The sequence below is a fragment of the Diplotaxodon limnothrissa genome, linkage group LG3 (genome assembly GCF_057381915.1).
Source record: "Diplotaxodon limnothrissa isolate DT_005_m linkage group LG3, D_limnothrissa_male_GT1.1, whole genome shotgun sequence".
In the NCBI taxonomy this organism is placed as follows: domain Eukaryota; kingdom Metazoa; phylum Chordata; class Actinopteri; order Cichliformes; family Cichlidae; genus Diplotaxodon; species Diplotaxodon limnothrissa.
The window spans coordinates 43,309,309-43,330,332 of record NC_140598.1 but is presented as its reverse complement, the minus strand read 5'-3'; the positions used below and the strand labels follow the sequence as shown (position 1 = coordinate 43,330,332).

General features: G+C 42.0%; 1 protein-coding gene across 1 annotated transcript in view; it reads right to left on the bottom strand.

Annotated features, from left to right (window-relative positions):
• The window catches only part of shroom4 (shroom family member 4), a 30,198-nt gene extending 9,489 nt beyond the window's left edge, over positions 1 to 20,709 (bottom strand). The window contains exons 1-4 of the mRNA XM_085350251.1: positions 20,376 to 20,709; positions 15,709 to 15,921; positions 5,297 to 8,186; positions 237 to 298 (exon numbers count right to left, since the gene is read on the bottom strand). Of these exons, the coding sequence (XP_085206377.1) occupies positions 237 to 298; positions 5,297 to 8,186; positions 15,709 to 15,761 (3,005 nt within the window). The 5' untranslated portion in view covers positions 15,762 to 15,921; positions 20,376 to 20,709. The remainder of the gene's footprint in view (positions 1 to 236; positions 299 to 5,296; positions 8,187 to 15,708; positions 15,922 to 20,375) is intronic.
• Between the last annotated feature and the right edge of the window lie 315 nt (positions 20,710 to 21,024).

Genomic DNA, 21,024 nt, shown 5'->3' with positions numbered 1-21,024 from the left:
GCGTGATTACTCCACACACTTAGAGCTCATTACAGGCAAATCACAGCCGGGCATGACTGAGTGGGATTTCCGCCCGCCAGTGCACAATGGCCCGACCGCACCTAAACGCCTCCGGAGAACCACACAGGGGATGGAGCGAGTGAAAAGAAAGGCCGTGAGCAAATACGTGAAGATAACCAGGTCAGAAAGAAGAAGGGAAAAAAAAAAAGGTGCTGGAGAAGAAGGAAGCGGCTCACCTCTCGGTCAGGCTGTACTTCCTGTTGAGCTTGCTTGTTTCCTGCTGCCTGGCAGGATAAGTCTGTGGAGAGATTTAATGGCGGTTAATAACACCAAAGGAATGAAGGAAGGCTTCAATTTGGAGCTGAGTGATGTTCAGCACACGTCCCAGCTGAAGGGAAATTGGTGTGTTACTCCACCCTGCAGTGGTGACGGGGTTTAGAGAGGTGGAGGTAACTTGTGCTGAGTGTGAAGTATTTCTAAGTCTAAAACCAAACTTGATGAACTACAATGAGTCAACTTTTTATTGTTATATAGCTTCAAATGCACTTTTGTTTTTAATATATTCTCCATCTCTACCTTATTTAAGTTGTCTTCTAAAAACGCATTTGTCTGACTTTTAATAATTATATTAACATTTGTTGTGTATTTTTGTGTGATTTCATTGTAAATCTCTTCATCTGTACATTTTCCACTCCGAGTTGTTTGTTGTCTTCCTATTTATAACTTTTCTTTCTTCATCATATCACATGTGCTCGAGGCTGCGTTTTGTAATGGAAGGGAAGGCAGCGGGACCTTCATAACACTGAAAACACAGGGTTTACCCTGAAGTCAGTTTGCTGTGAATCATCCTTTGATCACTCCCCCTGGCTGTCTTCTTTGTGGACAGCATTTTTGATGGACTGTTCCTGCTCTCTGCTTGGATTGCGTGCCTCGTTGTCGTTCTGTGTTTGAGTTCTGCTCTTTTTTGCTTTTGCTTTGCATTTGGGTCCTTTTCTCCCTGCACGTAACAGTTTCCTGGGATGCAGTTAAAGAGATTGCTAACCTCATCTTCGCTTTATTGCAGGATGTTTCTGTTTGTAGTACATGCAGCTTTTGTAGATTTGTTTGTTCACTTAAGATTTTATTTAGATAGGATGGATCGCTCCTTTCATCTCCTGCACTGTTGTCTATTTTACAGTCAGAGCCACTATTGCATGTCAGTAAAATAAACATATTTTGCTTCCAAGGAGCTGGACTTATTTTTAAATTGGTCTTGAGCAATCACTCTCCAGGCCTTCTTCAGTTGATCCATCTACTGTTCACTGAAGCCTCATCGGAAATGTCTCAGTGGACCTTCTTAAACAAAACAGGGAGAAACTGAAAACTGAAAATCAGTGGAAACAGGTCTGATGGAGTGATGAATCCATTTTTTTACATTTTTGGTTCAAATCACTGACAATATGTATGGAGGAAGTCAGGAGATGGGTCTACGGCCATCTGTAAAACATGGTAGAGGCTCTGTCATGGTTGGGAGCTGCATTTCAGCTGGTGGTGTTGGAGATCTTGTCAAAATTGATGGAATAATGAAGACAGAAAGTCCCATCAGATTTTGATTCACTATGCAATATCATCTGTAAAGTGTCGGACTGGCAACAACTTCATTATTTTTTACCATGATAATGACCCCAAACACACTGTCAGTGTAGTAAAAGCATACCTGGACAGAAAAACCCAGAAGTGACACACTATCAGTCAGGGATTGGCCTCCCCAGAGACCAAAGCTCAATATACTTGAAGCAGTGTAGGATCATCTCAAGGCAGCCAACACCCAAAGAAGAGCTTTGAGTGTCCTTCAAGAAGCCTGAAGAACTATTCCTGAAGACTACGTAAAGAAGTTAGCTGCCTAAGACAGTTCAGGCTGTGAACTCAAGTGTCAGATGGAATAATATGAAGACATATGAAGGGGTGGCTTAAGACTTTTACACAATTTTCCAGAAGCTTCCAAAATTGTTGTGACTACACAAGGGAAACAGTGAGCGAACTCATTGCACACACACACACACACACACACACACACACACACACACACACACACACACACACACACACACACACACACACACACACACACACACACACACACACACACAGAGCTGTGGAGGAATATTTTCTGACTGTCTGTGATGCAAATCAGAACATTCAGATGGTTTTTCTGTTGGCACAGCTGGAAGTGAATTTTACATATTTGGCCGTCACTTGATGTCAGCAGAGCATAAAACCAAAAGATAACAACTAATAACAAGCTCTATTTCACAAGCACTTGGATGGCTCTTTGACTTATTATTAAAAGGGACTTAGCACTATTTATGACACGTTTTGGCCATAACTGTTATACAAGAGAAACATTTTTATACAGGAAGTCTGAAACTGCAGAATAATGCTTAAGCTGTGAAATAAATGTTGTGGAGTAGACCCCATGCCCTCCCTCTGGACACAGAACAACTGACGGCTGCTGTCATTTAACCAGGTTGTTTACATTCGTTATTCTGTAGCTCTGCCACTGTGGTGGATGTAAAAACGTTTTTGTCCATCTGTCATCGACTCCCACCCAGTCTGCTTCCTGGTGATGCTGTTCGGTTCGTTATCATTCTTTACGTGGCTACCGTGCAGATCTCTCAAAGCTCACGACTCTACTGCTGCCTCAGCCTCGCCCTGTTCCCACCTCGCAGACATCCCTCAGTGGATGCTATGGCTGGTCTTAGTCCAATTTCCCCATCACCTCGTGTATAAAATCATGCCAAAGCTAAAAACAGACTGATAGAAGAATATTAAGCTGGAAACACGGCTGGATTGACATCTTCATCTAAAAATTATTTCGTAACCAAGTCAAGTCTTCCAACTGATCGTAATCCGCTGCCAGCTCAGTGATTAACATGAATTTGTTTCATTTTGAGTATAAATAACAACTGATGGCCTTTGGGGAAGGATATATTGCTTCAAAGAGTACATTGTGTGTTTTTGTAATGATGTGGGAGGTAAAATTAGAAGGAAAAAAAAGGAATCTGATTTTGCAAAACATCAATTGAATTTAAAGGCGCAGCCGGCCTCCTTTCACTCAGTGACAGACCACAAATAATAAAAGCGGCTGCAAAGATTTTGGTTTCCGTCCTGTATCCAAAACACACAAACATGACCACACAGACACACACACACAGACACACACACACACACCTTAATGACAGCATAAACCTCACTTCTCAATACAAAAGGGAACTGTGTGAAATGAGTGAATTTTAAGGCTGACCGTCACACCGACACCTGGATATTAGGGTTTCCCCTTATCACCCATCCAGCACATCTGTTACCACTAAAAAACAATGGACCTTGTCAGCGGCAGAGTTAAACACACGGGGTTATCGCTGTGGCATCTAACCGGCAACCTTTGACTTGAGAAGAATGTCGACATGGAGGAGGCCGAGGTTCACGGCTCCCCGGAGGCCTTGGTGTGGCGTACCCTCACAGAAGTGTCCTGAACCAAACATATGCTGAACTCAAAGTACATTTAGTCCAAAACAAATGTCAGTGTGGATTGCTTGGTGTCGAATGATGAGGGCACGAATGTGCAGGAGTTCACAGAAGAAGCAAAAGTTCAGACGAGGGTCTGTGCCCCCCTAAGTCGGATCAATTTGTGGTAAAGATGTAACCCTATGCCGCTATTATCGCTGACACAAGTGTCCCGCCGCTGCTCGTTCTCTCGCTCTCTAGGTTCTGCTGCAACAATCCGCTGAATGAGAATTTCAGACTGTGACCGCATGCAGGATAAGAGGCTCGGCTTCAAACCCACTGTTCAACCGCGGAGCACTTGGACCGAGCGGCCGCTTAGCTCCAACATCCAAGCGAGGCCACTCGATCCCTTTGTGGTGCTGGTTGAAAGGAGCGAGATAGTTTTCGGTCTCCGGTGGTCATCTCAGCTTGGTCCAGCAGAAAAGTTTACTTTTCACTCTCTAAAGAGGTACTAAGTTTCAATGCTGCTGGAACACTGGCTGTGATTCAACTTAGGCAGGCTGCCTCTCAGGATCATCGCCTCAATATGATAACGCAACGTTAACACAGAAATGAGTTCATTGGTAATTATGGCGAACAATGGTTTAGCTTGAGCGCCACTTGTGAATGCATAAAAAGGTGTTTTACACAAAAAAGAAAAATAAATTGGCATTCAACCCAACAAAAAAAATCATAAAGTCTGACTGACTGAGATAAGTATTTTTAACCATTATTTTAAAGCGAGGTTTAACTTACTCAAGCATAAAATAACAGTTTTGCTTAGTTCAAACGTTAACTAAGGTGCTTTTTTAAGGCCTTAAAAAGCCCTACAAACAAAATCAGCGCTGTAGACTAACCTTTTGCCACGGTTAGGTGCACATGTCATGTGACGGGCAGGACTCTCAAGGTCAAGGTCAGAGGTCAAGTTTTCTGAAAATCATGTGAATGTGGTAATCCCATAAGGAAATTACCCTAGAATCCGGAAAATAATAACATAGGTGTAATTATAAAAAATCTCAGACGAGTTTAAATTTCAGTGACCTTGAGGTCAGAGGTCAAGTTTTTAAAAAAATCTTTGAAGGAGTTTCACTGGCTGCTGCCAGTACTTTTACACATATAAAACCAACACAAAAGAGTTAGTAGAGCAATCAAAAAAGTATTACATATTATTATTGTGCAAAGAAATTTAAAAAAAAAACAACTTCCTGGCTATTCATGAATATTATTGTTATTATTATTGTTGTTATTTTTTATTTTTTTATTTTATTTCCAACTGCTCTTAAATGTTTCACCTGTGATTTTCCTATAGGAAAATTAGATGTTTTATACCTTATTATTACTATTATTATATTACATTATTATATTTTAAACTGTAATCCCACAGAGATCCTTTAACAGAGGCCAAGAATTAAAATATGGAGGTAGAAACTTTGCTGGGGTTTCTTCCTGTTAAAAGGGAGTTTTTCCTTGCCGCTGTAGCCAAGTGCTTGCTCATGGAGGTAATTTAATTGGGGTTTCTTTCTAATATTTTGGAGTCTTCACCTTACAACATAAAGCAACCATTAGTAGTAGGGTTACTGCAGGTGAGGCAGAGGCAAAATATGAAGTGAACAAGTCAATGAGGGTTGTTTCGTTTTTAAAAGGGGACAGTAAACGAATTCTACTTTGCTGATGCTATTGTATAGTCGTATCTGGGGTATTACCATGTTTCCTGCTCACTTAGTTGGGGCAAGGTAAAAAAAAATGGAGTAGACCCTTGGAGCATCCCTCTTACCTCTGCAGATGTGTAACTCTGTGCTGAGAATCCCGGGGGCAGAGCTTGTCGGTTCTCTGGTCGCTGGGAAGGGGTGCTGACTGGATAAAAAGCTGATCGTGGGACGTGACTCTGGGTTTGGCTGTGGGAGAATATCTGAGGTTTGGACTGGAAGTTGTGGAAGTTCTCCTTGTGTTGTTGGAAGTCTTGAGTTTTTACTGTGAAGCCACAGCTACGATAAAACTCCTGATGAGAGGTGAGCTGACAGTCTTCTTCCCTTTCCTTCTCTCTTTCTCTCTCAAGCTCTTTCTCTCTTTGATTTTGGAGTCGCTCTCGTTCTCTCGCTCTCTCCATTTCTTTTTCCCTTTCCAGCTCGAGCTCCCTTTCCCTTTCCCACTGTCGGACCCGCTCCTCTCGCTCTCTCTCCCGCTCCATCTCCCTCATCCTTGCCCTCTCCATTTCCAGTTCCCTCTCTTGTCTTTCCTTTTCCTGCTGCTTCTCCCTTTCTCTTAGCCTCTCCTCTCGCTCCCTCAACCTCTCCTCCCTTTCCCTCGCTTGTTCCCTCTCCTTTTCTTTCCGCCTCTCCCTGCTGTTACTCACAGACTGCCTCCTGGCCTCCACAGTGTTTGAAAGCAGGGAGCTTTCCTGTGGTCCCCCCTGATAGGAATATCTCCTTTGGTTTGGAGGCTCTCCCCCTCTGGTGCTCCGGATAGACCCCAGGGCATTTGAAACAGACACGCCCTTGCTCGTTTGCTCAAAAAACTTCATTCTATCTGCAAACGGAAGGATATCAGAATCCTCGGTTCGAGAACCTGAAGACGAGCGGCCGTATGTTGATGTAGATGATGAGGTGAAAGCACAAACTCCATGACGAGACCCTGTTACTCCTAAAACGCTCTCATTGGAAACTCTGCACTGTCTGTCTTGATCAGGTTCTGGTTGGAGTTTGTGCTCAGGGGTCCAACGCCAACGGCGGGCCTTGCCAGCGGGAGCTGGTTCCTCCACAACTCGGATGCCAACACCAAAACTCGGGGCGCCTGGGTCCAGAATTTGGACAGATCTGGATAAACTATTGTTCTGAGGGTAGGTTAGGGATGGAGACTGAGTCTTTAAGACATCACGGTCTGATTCACTTGAGGTGTTTGATGGTATGACTGGTTCTGAGGTCTGGGAATCTTGGGGAAGAGAAGGAGTGGCAAATGTAGCCTTGGCACCGTCTTCCTGGGCTGGCTGTTCTGCATCTCCCTCCTCATTGACATCTGGATCCTCCTCCTGGACAGTTTCTCTACTACACAGTAACCCTCCTGGACCTCGACTGCGCTGAAGCTGGGCCTTTTTCCTCTGAATCTCATTGCGCAGGTTGGTGGCAAATCTCTCGCTTCGCCGGCGGTTCCTTCGATGGTTCCTGGAAGAGTTGGACTTTTTTGCACTTGCCTCACCTTCTACAACTTCTTGTTTTTTTTCTTCACCTTTTCCTCTGTCCACTGCTCTTTGCTCATCCAGTAAGGTATCCATACTTGCAGCAGCACTAAGAGGCTCAAAGTCCCGCTCAAGCATCTGCTCAGAGCTCAGTCTTTCCTGTGCTGATGATCCTGTGCTCTCCCCTGGCACGCTCACAGAGCGACCCCATGGCACGTGATGCTGATCCGGTGTGAGAGAACCGCCATTCACATTCAGCCTCTCTCTTGAATCTTTGTCATCTCCATCTCCTTCGAAGAACACAGATCCTGGGGTTGAGCATCGGCTACCTCCCCATTTGTTTGACGTGGCATGAAGGTGGTTTTGAGAAGCTTCTTGGTGTTCACTCATTGGCTGAAGTGATGAAGGGGACCACTGGCTGCTGCAGGGAGACAAAGAGGGCTCAGAAGGGTTTGATAGACTGCATGGTTCCACAGAAGGGCTGTCACTGTTAAACTGCAGCAATTGAAGTTGTGTAGCAAGGAGCTTCTCGGGAGCGCTGTGCCTGTGTAGCACAGTAGAGCAGTGCTTGGTCTGAGTGTGGGAGATGCAGGACTGCTCTTGAACCTCGGTGGAGGCTTCTGCAGGCAAGGTGTCAGAATCAGAGTGGAGGTTGGGATTTAAGGAAGTTGTCAGTGGTTCAGAGAGGTTTTCTGAGGTGCTCTCTGAGTTGTAGTCTTTATGAGCACTAGTGTCACATTTTATAAATCTAATATTTTCCGTCTGGATACAGTGTGTATCTAAAGTATCCTTCTCGAAATTCCCACTTTGACCTCCTCCTGGTGCAGGGAAGCCATTATGCATTCCTGATTCAAGATTAAGTGAGAGCTTGTTTTCTTCATAATAAGAAGAAACACCAGAACTTTCAATAGGAGCAGAAGCACAACGTGGGTTGGTGGAATTGGGATGACTCCGGGTTGCCCTAAAACTATCTTTTCTGGTTGGAGGCTGAGGAGGGTTCCTTTTTCTTTCCATTCCTGTTTCTCCATTTCTTAGAATCTCAAAGCCTCCACCCCTCCGTTCCTGCTCATAGCAGCAGGACGAGGGTCTCTCTTTTACCTCGATGGGCCTTGGTCTCGGCCTAGTCAGTGATCTGGACTTTTGTGTGATCAGCGGTGCCTCATCTTTGCCCTCACTAGGTGACTCGCAAAGGGTTGAGGTGTCTCTAACAGGGTAGCCTTGACAAGACAAGAGGTTATCCATTGAGTTGGCTTCACCGGGTCTCAGAGGGACTGTCGCGTAGTCAGATGTGTTTGAGCTGGCGGAGAAGGAGCTGTAGGCAGAGTCTCTCTTATTGTTGAAGAGGGTGGGATCGACTGGTGAATTATGGGAGTCTGAGTATGGCTGCGTGGTGGGTGTAGGTGTGTCCAAGCTCTCCATGGAGCCCAGGGAGCTGCTTCGGTCAGTGGAGGAGTAAGGTCTGGACAGCTGACTCCACTGTATGGACAAATCACTGCAGAGAGATGGAGATGCAGAAGGTCAAACGAAATGTTTCAAAAACAGACACTGGGTGGTGCTTTGGGTTATTTTGCAGACTAAATAAGCAAACAAATGCCAACTTGATCTTTGAACAACACATCAAAAACTATCCAGATTTCTTCCAGAAGGTATTTTTTTTAAAAACAAGGACTTTTCTGTATTCATTTTGAAAAATATCTCTATTCACCAGTTTAAGGTGCTGTCAAGATTATGGCAAAATAACAAGTAAAAATATAACCCTAACCATAAAGCAGTAACACTGCACACAGTCTGATAAAGACAAAAAGAGAAACGCACTCAATGGCCAATTAAAATGCAGCTTTGTTTTAGTTTTAAAAGCAAAATTAACCCTGCGTGTGTAGTCAATATGATCAGTGGTGTATGCAATGGGCCCAGATGTTGCCATTGCTGCTGATTAGATACATGCCACCTCTTCCGCAGTGCCTGCAGAAATGTACACAAAACACGTGCGCCAAAATATCGATGTACGTGTGGGTGGGGTTATAGGGTTAGGGGTGGGGTTAAATCTAGGGCTTGGGGTCATTACCACTGAAGACTTCAGAGGTAGTTTTATTGGTATTATTGAGTTTTGGGGAACTGTTCAACTATTCTTTGATTAGCATAGTTAAACAGCATTATGGATTTAGGGTTAAGCTACTTGCCATTATTAATTATCGAACAATTCACATCCAACACGTAATTGGCGACTCATCTAAAGATTAGGTTGGGATTAACATTCACTCCTGTTTTAGGAATTTTTACTAGATTAAAAACTTTACCCTTTGGGTTTTCCAACACACAAAAATGACCTCATTTACTCTAACCCTGGATGGGTTGACCCTACCAGCTTCATTTAAAGTAGTTTAAAGGTTTTTGCTGGGGAGCTGGACTGTAACAACTGCAGGGAAAGGCGGAGGAAAGTCAATACAGTATCAAAATCAAAGTAAATTTTAATGTTCTCTAAGCAACTTCATGTGGTTTCCAGAACATTATGATGTTACTTCTTGACTGACAAGACAGTTAATGCCTTTAAAAGCTACATATACTAAGTCATCTTTAATTTTCATATACTGTAAGTTTCGATTACCCCGCCCCTCACATCCCATCCATACAACATTTCCACTGAACAGCTGGTGGATCTGTTTTCTATCAGTGGTGAGCTGAAGATCCACGGCAGCCCCATGCGTTTTAAAGCCCCTCGGAGGAAGGCTCTTTAGGCAGAGAGGGATTTCCTCCTCATCAACTCACGCTGCCTACAGTCAAAATGTCTAAGTCATTCCTTGATTCCTCTTATCCTTTTTCATCTTCCTCCTTCATTCCTTTCTTCCAATTTTTGTCCTACCCTGTCCCAACTTCTTTACATCAAATGCACAATATTTACCCCCCCCCCCCCCCACACACACACACATATATATATATAGCTTTTAAAAAACATTTTACTTTCTAATAACTATATATATAGCCAAAAAAGAGAAGCGTCTGTACAATATAATCTATCCTAGCACATTTGATTTAGATAAGAAAAAAAATACTCCCCCAGCTGAATCAAGAGAGAAAAAAAGGCAGATGAGAAACAGATGAGGTATCCCTTCTAGGGCAGACAGACATGCAATAAATGTCATATGTACTGTATATCAAATGTTGCTCAATGGACTCAACTACCCGCCACTCAACCGCAATGTTGGGTTTGAATTTGACCTGTGACCCATGTTACACATCATCCTCTCGAGCTCTTTGGCCCCCCTTGTAGTTTCGACTGTTTATTAGGCCAAAAAATGACCCCGTTTCCCCCAAATGACACAGAGGAAAAAAGAACAAAAGAATTCCCAACCATCTCAACTTCGTGGAGAAAACCACACGAGACAGAATAACAGGGAGCAAAAGGAGAGCTTAGGCAGCAAAGATAGAAAAATACACTTCGTACATATTGTCTTATCAAGCGGGCTTTGAGGGCACCCAGTGTTCATGCGCTTGGTTCAAATCCAGTGCCATAAAGGCTCCAATAAAAACCTGCAGGCATTTTTATTGTGGTATTTCTTTTGCCTGTAAAGAGGAGAGAGTGGTCACTCACCCTTTTGTTATTTCTTTGGTGTCTTATTCAAACAATGGGGAAAGTTGTCAAGGAGACAGAGGAGGGGTTACAGGAGACAGAAATTTCTGAAGGACTTTGATCTCAAACCAACATGGGCAAGACAACCAGCAGACTATCTCCAGGCTGCTGCTTGTGGTATTTATGGTTTACAATTCTTTGCTTCAGAAACGTCAGTTGTAAACTATTCAACCTCAACTTACTCTTTTACGCTAAATACAAGTTTTATGCTCATGTATTCCAATGTTTTGATGATTTGTAGTACGCGTATAGGTCATTTTCCTTTCCATGCTCTTACCAGTAGGCTCTATGTACATGGTGTCTCTCACATTAGACAAGCAATGTTTCTGTGTTTGACAGCTACCGTTTTCCAGTATGGCTGGATAATGTAAGAATTATATGAGCCAACTCTTAAAACTTCACTGGCTTTTGGAACATGAAGAGGAATTTATGTCCTTTATATAATGATCATGGGGTAATAAAGTCAAGACTTTAAAGTCAATAATAAAATTAGTGACCTTTAACTCATTAATATGCTGTATAACAGAAGTTGTTTAGAGCTGCATATCTGGATATGCGGATCCAAACAATGCCTTGAGGGAACTGTGCTACTGTGCCATATAAATAAAATTCAATTGAACTGAATATTTGGTTTGATAGACTTTTACACCAGAAGCCATTTCTGATGCAGGGATCTGTGCCAGCTCCCAGGTTCAAACCAAAGATCTTTCATGTGTTATGTGAAAATGCTATGAAACCACCATTAAGCTGAAGCAGCAAACAACAGCTCTGCAAAATAAAGCAAACATGGAAATGCCAACATTGCAGTTTCTCTAGTGTCCATCCAGACATGTTCAGGCATGTTCGTCAGTCTCAAGCGTTCAGTACTAGAATGACATAAATGGGAGCCCTGGGAGTGGTGCAATATAAGTACATAAATCGCTCAATAAGATCACGGGTGTAAAACAGTGAGATACAATACTCTGACTGGCAGGGTGGAAAGTACGCTTCATTATCTGCATGAGAAAACAGTCTTTGAGGGAAGTGAGCAATGGATGGGAGAGGAGAGGCTTCTGTATAAGTTTGACCTGGGTGACAGAGAGAGGAAGAGAGGAAATGAGACGGGAGCTGGAGAGGAAATGACAGTCACTCCTGCCCAATCAGACGCAATGTGGAACATGTGAGTGTGAGGTTTGACGAAGACGCACCAGCACAAATACACAAACGCACGATGTGAGAGTTACAAAAGGCATACACACTCCTGTGAAAGCTGGAGATATTTTATCCCTACTTTACTTATTGCTTACACATGGTTAGAGCAAAAATAACACACACACACACACACACACACACACACACACGGACTGTACAAAATGTACTCTCCTTCACACAAACACAGTTTATTGAACGTCTTCCTCTCTTTGTCCACATTTTCTGGGAGTCACACGACATTGTCCAGAGTTATGCCGGGAGCTGCCTCCTCATCCGACTGATGAGATCAGGCGGGAGAACTGTGGGAATAAGAACCCCCCACGCACACTAACACACACATGCACACATCATGTGGGACTATTAAAACAGTGGTACGTTAGATCACTGATTGCTATCAAAAGGAGAACAACTGACAAAGACATAAAGGCTATTTTTACTGTGAGTAGCTTGGTGAGATCATACTCTAATACAAAGAGTTTTATTCAACCTGACTATCCGATTCAATTATTTGTCACTGATGTATTACAGTAGCAGAAAAAAAAATCTCATAGCTAGACTCAGAGCGGAAGTAATACTCATTGATTTGGGAAATTTTCAATAAAAAGTAGCACTTTCACTAAGTAATTAGTCATTTACACATGCTGCTTGACAGCTGGCCACCATATTGGATGTGCTGCACCCAGCAGTTGATGGGGAAAAAATGTGTAGTCCCCAACTGGATGGCAGTGGTTCCTGGGGGTTTCTGGCTCTTGCTGGGTGAAAATTCAAACTATGATCACAGCAATATGTTAGCAATCAAATAGTCACAAGAAGGTCTGCCAACCAGTTGGGTGACACATGTTTTTCCCTAGTGACAGGTGGTTGCCAGGGGGTCACTGACTGGTCTGAAAATCTGTGTGGCTGGGACTTGAGCAATCCCATCGACTGCAATCAACCTCTGGAAACCACTCACAGCCGATCAGGGAACACTAGTTTTTCTCTCTTGGTTGCCTGATGGTCATGGATTAGTCTCTAGGCCTGTGTAAGTGGGACCTTAGTCACTTAATCCCACATTGTCAGCATGAGCACCATGATATCTATATGTCAGAAAACATCACATTGACTTGTCACGTGTCTGCAAAACTACAAAGAATATAGTTTATGTAGAATGGTCTCCCACCTGATATTTTATATGGGCACATGGGCAAAACACTGTCAGAGGGCCAGAAACTCAACAAAAGGCAGCTTCATGTTAATGAATTTGGAGGGGAATGACTAATGAGTCTGGACTGCTGTTTAACTTATTATTCCAATTATGTGCACAAACAAATCTTTTCTGTCATGAGTTTGAACATTGCAAGATCCCAAATGATGGATAAAAAGCTGTCTGTGCTGCATGTTTTAACATCGGGTGGCCAATGGGTGGTCAATGGGTGGCCAGGTATAGTAAATAATTTCCTAGTCTTTTGTTTTATTTTAGAGTTAAACCAGTTTGAAACATTCAAAAGTCTTTTAATGTACTGACATTCCTTAAAAGAATCACTATTTTAAAAAATCATTATTATCTATATTCTTTTATAGACGATGGCATTTATTCTGACTTCAAATATTCAGTTTTAATGATTGCAAAATTGTCATCCTGGAGTCCATATTAAGACATGTTTTATGCTAACCTAAAATGACAGCAAACTGTGATTCTTTTAAAAGAAAAAGGGAATCTGTGGATGTTTTTGGGGCTGGCTGTTTTAAAATGATGCTGTAGATATTGAATTCAGTGAGTTTAAGGTCATTCAGCACCATGTTTCTCATGTTTTAATTTAGCCAGATAAGTTCAACATCAAATCCATGAAAAGTGGGATTTAATTTAGAAGTAATTTTGAATGGAGTCATACAGGACTTTTATGACTTAGTAGTAAAAAAAAGAAACCTGAATACTTCCACAATTTAGAGGTTTAGCAAAGCTGGGCTTAATGACATAATTATCTACTATCTCATGGCTCAATGAGCAATTGCTAGAGTCTGAAGATCTGTAATTGGTACAGATTAATTACACCACATGGCAGGAAGATATGATACTGAAAACACACCAAACTTCCGCCGAGAGGGCGTCTGAGATAAACCCATCAGCAAAACAAGGTTAGCCATTAATGCGTTGCTGTGTGATTTGGATTAGTCGCTGTGAAAAAGACCACACTGGAAAAAGTGTGACTCTTTCATGAAGCATTCAAATGTTTGGTGTCCAAAACTCAAGTGTACACCACCACTTTTTAAAAACTCTGCTTTTCATCAACATCTCAACTGGAAAGGTGAATTACTTAAACCAATTTCCACTCCACCCCATTTTAGTGTTATTCTACATCTTTCTTAAAACTTCTTGATTTAAACTGCAACTATTAACTGCAGAAGGCCAAATAACAAAACAAAATCCATCTGAATTTGTTGTTGCATCCCTTTCACTTTTAAAAACCCCGAGGGCTCTGAATGGATTTGCCACCGCAGCAGAAAACATCTTGTCCCCCACGAGCAGACGAACAAAGAGCTGGTCACCAGAGAGATCTGATTGGTTATTGCTTTGGAATGTTTAAATAGAAGCCAAAAATAGACCTGCTTCCTGTGTGGGCCATGTTGACATTAAAACAGTGATGTCACCTGCTTCCTGGCAATTGTTGGCTTTAGGGGCACAGTCAGAGTCACAGGGACCAATTTTTTTTTTTTTTTAAATCCCAGGTGGGGACTTGCAAATAATGGGATCATACTGTATGACTAATATAAAGTATGATGTTTTTGGTGGAGCAGCAAAACCTGATTTGCTGTAATTCAGATGAAGATGCTCATCTTATATTCCCCAGCTTGTAATTACTCTTCCCCTCAGTGAGGAAGCGACAAATTAAAGCCAGGAGAAAAACGAATCCCAAAAGAACCTTAAAATCAGAGATATCACTGAGCGCACCATATAAACAACAGCTTTACATGGAGATCATCTGAAACACACTGCGTCAAGACTACGTCAAAACATCTTGCATAAACCTTATCGGTAAAAGGTCTATTATCATTAATAGTCATTAGGGAAACAAGGTGAATATCTCCGACCTCTTCAGTCGCTTAGGCCCATTTTACACCTGCCATTTTTTGTGTGCGTTGCATGTTGTGCCACTGCACAGTTTGTTTTTCTATTCTTGGCTCCATATGATGTCAAAAAATATGGAGCAATACCCTTTATTTGGTATTCCAACTCTGTAACATGCAACGTCTGTCTGCTCAGGAAACTGAATTTCCCGGAGGAATCCACCCAAGGGATTAATACAGTTTTATCTAATCTATCTAATCTAATCTAAAATACAAAAGCCCCTCCCACTTGCTTTCAACCCTTTCTTTGAGCCAATCAGAAGAAAGTTAGTTTCAAGACAAAGGTGCTAAAACAGCTTATTTCAGCTAGATGATGAACTGAGGCTCTGCACTAAGGCTCACTATAGGATCTATTCCAAACCCGAATCCAATGTTAAAAATATGGAGCTAGAACACAATCGCTCTTGTGTTGTATCTTATATCTGAAAAAACATCTTGACTCCCTCACGGGGCTCAGCTCGGACCCAGCAGACCACTGGGTTTGTGCACCACTGGAAACCCTGAGGCCCATAAACATCACGCTCACAGGCTTCATGCTATAAAGACTTATGTAGTCCAGTGCCAAATGTCACTATCAACAATATCAGTCAGTATGATGAATGTCTACCTCGACCTTAAGCGATATAGTACACTTCGAAAGTATGTAAATATTGATTAAACCAAGTGATTTATTGCTCAAATCATCTTTCAAGCAAACAAACAAAGCTCCTGCTACTTTCACATTCTACATATGTGAGACATCACTGAAAATAGTAAGGCTTTTACTGCTTTACATAACTGCAAGCTTCAACATTTAATATATTCATTACGATAATTAATTTAATTATGAAAGCAATTCCCTGTAGTGATATAATCATGTAACTGCATTTAAACATAGAAAATCCCCTGTAGAGCACAAACAGAACTTTACATGAGCTCGGAAGATTTCATTGAGTAAAACCCACCTTTCTATGGTGGCTTTTATTGAATGAAACCTAAAGGTTAGAAAAATTGTCAGAAAAAATTAGGGACCCACCTCTCAGGAAAATGCAAATAAACAGCACCACCTACTTATGAGACACATAAAAACTTTGTTCACACGTTAGCTCACCTGCTGTCAGTCGTGTGCCAGGGTAGTGTGTAAGGGCCGGGGTGGAGCTGCATGGCAGGTGGAGGGGGTGGAGGAGGGGGGAGAGGTGGGGAGTCGGCAGTGGGGAGGCAGGGTGGTGCTGGAGGAGGGGACGGGGGGGGAGGGGGAGGGAAGGGCAGCTCCGACAGCTTTGCCAGGTGCCAGGAGTGAGGCCTGATGAAAGGGACACTACGTCTGTGGAGACAAAAACAAAAACACACAGGTGAGAATCAAGTGTTTAATCAATCAATCAGCTGATCAGAGAGGAAAGTAACGGCCCCGATAGCCAATTTACCAGCAGTTCAATGGTACCTACTGCAGTGTCCCTGTATTACAGGAACACTGCGTTCTTCTACTAAAACACATCCAGAAACATCCTTTAGCACCACTTGCAGGCCAGTTGAATTTAGGGGACTCCTGAGATTTTGGTCAAACATAAAGAAGCGGCTGTGGTGTTGTATTTCCCGCCCGGATGCTTCCAGTGTGTCTGTATAAATGTGAAACATGCTTTTCCCCTGGCAACTAATGTGATTTCCTTGTTTTTAATAGGGCCGGTTTTCCTTTTTCCTACCTACTTCATGTCTATGGGATCTTTTTACCCACCACTTCTAAGCAGGATGTCTGAATATGATTAATATAGGCAAAATGTATAAGATGACATGCTTGTTTGCAACCACAAGCCTAAGTGTCTTGGATCGTAAGAGCTCACATAAAATGTATGCCTACAGCGGCAGCGCCGTGCCAACCTAAATCCTGTGGAAACGGCTTCCTCGCAAGCTGTTTGGACTTCAGCGCTATGTCCATTAAAAACTCATCTAACGTGTACAGTAAGCCCTCCGGTCTGATCTAAAGCCAGGCATTCCAGTGTATCCCAAGATATTCACTAAGTCCCTTGTTCAGACTTCCGATCACATATGCTCGCCAGATTCAGCTCAGCCCCCCTGCAGACAGACTGCAAGATGGGCTGATTGAGCAGAAGAAAAGAGTGAGAAGACTAGGCAGTTATAAATGTTACATTCCTCAAGTTTGAATGGACCTTTATGGTGGTAATCATATCTTTAAGAATAACACTGACTTGGAAATACTGTTGCTGGATGGAAATAACATACTCCTAGTTCCTCTATAGAGAACAGGAACTAAGAGGTGTGAGCTTGAATCAAACTGAAGTCAGAAAAGCTGGGAATTTGCTGAGAGACTTCACCCAGTGAGAAACTTACTTTAAAAAAGACAAAAGGTTCAAGTATCTGGTGCAAAAATCTTAGATGTAGAGTATAACAATTAATAAGCTTTAGTAAAAAGGAAGAGTTTTTGGAACCAAAAGGACGCTTTTGGATATTTAAATCAAAGAAAATCTCATAAAATTCAATTTGAAATGATTTTCTTTATTGTATTTTACTTCATTTTGACTTTTTGCCACTGACTTTGACTCGGCTTGTTTGACTTGACATTTTCTTTTACCTACTCATTGAAAAATGCCATCATCAGTCAAATAACAACTCAATTAACCTAAAATTTCACAAAACTGGCTCGCTCCAATTTCAAATACACTTCAACCTTGACTGGCATTTAATCCTTTGACCCGAGACTTGACTTGTCCCAAAAGGTTTAAAAGTGAGTTTGAAAACACCCGAAATACCAACTGGATGACATGGTGGATAATTATGACAAAAAAGGGCCAAAGTTTAATTCCCAACAACACTCCAATGAGAGGACTATTAAGGTCATCAAGCACAAAGTACAAAAAATGTAAAATTAGACTATTTTGGAAAAACATAGGGAAGTACAGTTTTGGGAGAAGAATGCAGATCCTGGCACCAAGAGGGAAAGGAAAGGACCATTTTTGCATATTATTGTTTATGATAAAGCAGGGGCAGGAGACCCATTTCCAAAATAAACACTCCAGTTTCCTGATTCTGGCTCCTTAAGAGGGATTTCTATCTGAACCCGCTGATTGTTCAACTCTGCTGACAATGTCCTTAAATTATCCCCTGAGAAAGTTTATGCAGAGCTTGCGTATGTGCGTCTACGCTCCTACGTGTATGCTGCACTATGTGTGGGAACTATCTAAACTTGACCAGACAAAATACCATTATTGAACAAAATACAAACATTGACAGACCCCCCCCCCCCATTTCTCACTGCCACCTCCTCAGTTTCTCCAAGTTTAGCTTTCCAGAGATTGATTACTGTGAAAAATCAAATGTAGTAATGCCAAAGTCAGATGGAGATGGTGTGCACGACAAAGGGTTAAAAAAAAAAAAGGAAAAATGTGCCGACTCGTAGCTTAAAAGAAAACAGAGCGCTGATCTGCTGTTGTGCAGCAATGCAGGGGACAAGGGAAAAGCTCTCCAAAACCACAAAGCCAATCAGTGCGTTTCCAAAAGGCTGAGAGCAGCAGCCAAGAGGGCAGCAGTGATCAAATTAGGGGATTTACAGCATGAAGAGCTGCACCTCCAACATAGGAATACATAAGTGTTCTTACAAACTTGACTAAAGTGCTGTACAGCTTAAAACAAAACCAAAACAGAAAGTTTCACAGTACGAAAACTTGGATGAATGACTAATAAAGTATTATTAAAAAAATAAATCTCAGCTAATAAAATAATAAACAAACAAAAAAACCACAGAAAACATATGTTTGAATAATTTCTATAAGTCTCCATGCAGCATAGAAACTGACCGTGAGGCTATTCTACAGCTTTGGAAAAGCCGCCATTAACCTCCTGGCGTCCACACATGTGAACATCACATTTTGGGTTATTTAGACCAAAATACTCAATTTTGACTACAACGGCCTGATATCCACTTACGAGCACATTATACCGCTACTGTTCTATCGAAATTTTAAATGAATATCCTCATATGTGGCTCTTATTTTTCTTAGAAACAAAAATCAGGTTAAAAAAAAAATCTGCAAATTCTTTGTTTTTACATTCATCAGGTTCCAATATGTTCAAATATCACAGAGAAATTAAAAATGCATGCCGTGGAATAGTTCGGGTCTTAGGAGGTTAAAGCACAGCCTCCTTTACCCTCTAATCCCGATCACAGGGCAATAACAAGTACTTCTTCTGATAATGTTACAGTGGTAGAAAAGGGTCAAAGCTGTTACGAAAATTTTTGGTCAAAGATTATTTAAAATGAAGAAGACTGTGTTTAGTTCAAGTTTCCTAAACCAATTATTAAAACATAGGGTTTAAATTAAAAGCTGTGTTTATGTCAGTTACGAAAAAATGAAACAACTCACAAAGGACTAAAACATTAGTGTTAAATGTACACCGTAGGTCTCTTATAACTGAAAACTCTTAGGAAGCCCTACATCCTAATCTGACATGGACCTCCATAGAAATCTACATGTCGCATCAATGCAGCCAACAATGACCATGATTGGCCAGTTGCATATCCATTGAGTTCCCCTGTTCATTCTCAGATGCTTTCTTGCAGCTTCACAGAATTATGGGTAATCTTGCTCTATTTCCTGGAGGGTTAGTTTCTGAACTATTGGAATGGATGTAAGGGAATGCACAAAAAAAAACAGCAGGGAAAATCTAAGGGTATATATATACTGTATATACATGCTACAGCAAGAAACTCACCATAAGAAAAACAGCTACCCAGGAAGTGAACAAAAAGTCCCAGTGAAAGAACCGGTTTCCCTGCTTAAAACTGTTTAATTTTTTGTTATTTGGACTTTTTGGCACAAAAAAAAAAAAAAAAAAAAGAGGCAAGAACTTTAACCTATTTTACTCAAAACTGTTGAAGATCTGTACTACATTATAGTAACATTATTATAGTAACATCCACAGGGACTCTTTTATTTATGAAAAACAGGAAACACACAAAGGACCCGGCTCTTACTGTCCTTTTAACCACGGTGACTGAAAGATCTGGATCAACGAAACAGGCTTAATAATAAATCCACAGAACTCCCACTTTCCTGTTCCTGACACTGTAACCCAATTGGCTACCTGTCCCCCAACTGGCAACAACAAGCAAAGAGGAATCACATGAAGCACATTTTTCAAATAATTCCCTGGCACACCCTGAACAGCAGCTTGTCCTTGACGTGGAGTCAAAGTTAATGAGATAAGAGATGATAATTGTTCCGTTTTGACCGCAACCAATTGGGAAATTCAATCACGTTGGCTCTACGTAGCGAGCTTCTACTTCAACATGTATTCTCTGGGAGTTATGCAGGTTTTTAGGATCTTAAATAGAAGAGCTGGATGGAATGAGAGAAGTGGCAAGGAGACGAGAAGAAGACACAAGCTGGCGACAGCAGTCAAAGGCCGAGAAATTATAAATTCTCAACTCTGAATGAGCCTCTATTAGAGGATCTGCTGGAATGTCCCACTTAATGGTCAGCAACGGCAACAGCTGACTGATACTGCAAAGGTCACAGCGCATAATCTCAGTCACACACACTGTCTCAATACAGTACAGACTGAATGCCAGAAAGGCGGCTGGACAAACAAGTAAGGACTGAAACTGACTGAAGACACTTTGCTTTGGAGACAGGACGGATTCCGTTTCTTTAAAGATTCACAGCGACAAGAAGCTGTGATTTTAAAATGAGCCAGAGGATGCAAATGTCCAGATTATTCCTCGTAAGTTTGAAAATAATGTTGCACAAAGGCTGTCAAACTTACCAGACTCCCCAAGCTGAAGCGTCCACTGTCAAACTGATCGGGTCTCTTCACAGCTTCCCTGACAGCCACAGTTCAAGTTCAAAGACACTCTGCTGCTTTAAGTCCCATACACAACACTCTCTTGCTTTTATGGTCACAATTTGGAAAGAAATTCGTCCTCAAGCCAGCTGAGGTCTGATAAGAGTCGATGTGTGACTTGAAAGTGGAGTTCAAGCCAGAGAGCTTGTTGTCCATCTGAGGAGGTAAAGTAGGTGGCAGGTTCTGACCAGGAGGGAAAAACCAACCGACAAGCCTCATCTCCCCTCTCCCTCCTTTTCCTCTTTACTTCCTCCCTTGCTCCTCTTGCTGGAAGACAAAACATGACTATTACTCCCTCCTGTATTCTGCATTTCTCTCCTTACTTCCCTCCCTCTCCCTCTCCTTGCCTCTCTCTCTCCCATTTCATTCTTTCCCTGCCTCTCTCGCCCCCTCTCAGGCAGGATGTGTGAGTCAGTGAGGGAGGAAGTATTGTGGAGGGCAGATAAAGTAGCGCACGGCTGCTAGAATAATACCCAGAGTTCCACACTGTTATTGTCTGACGGGGGTGTTCAGAGGTACTTCCTCCTTGTGTATGTGTGTGTGTGTGTGTGTGTTTGTGCACACGTGTGTT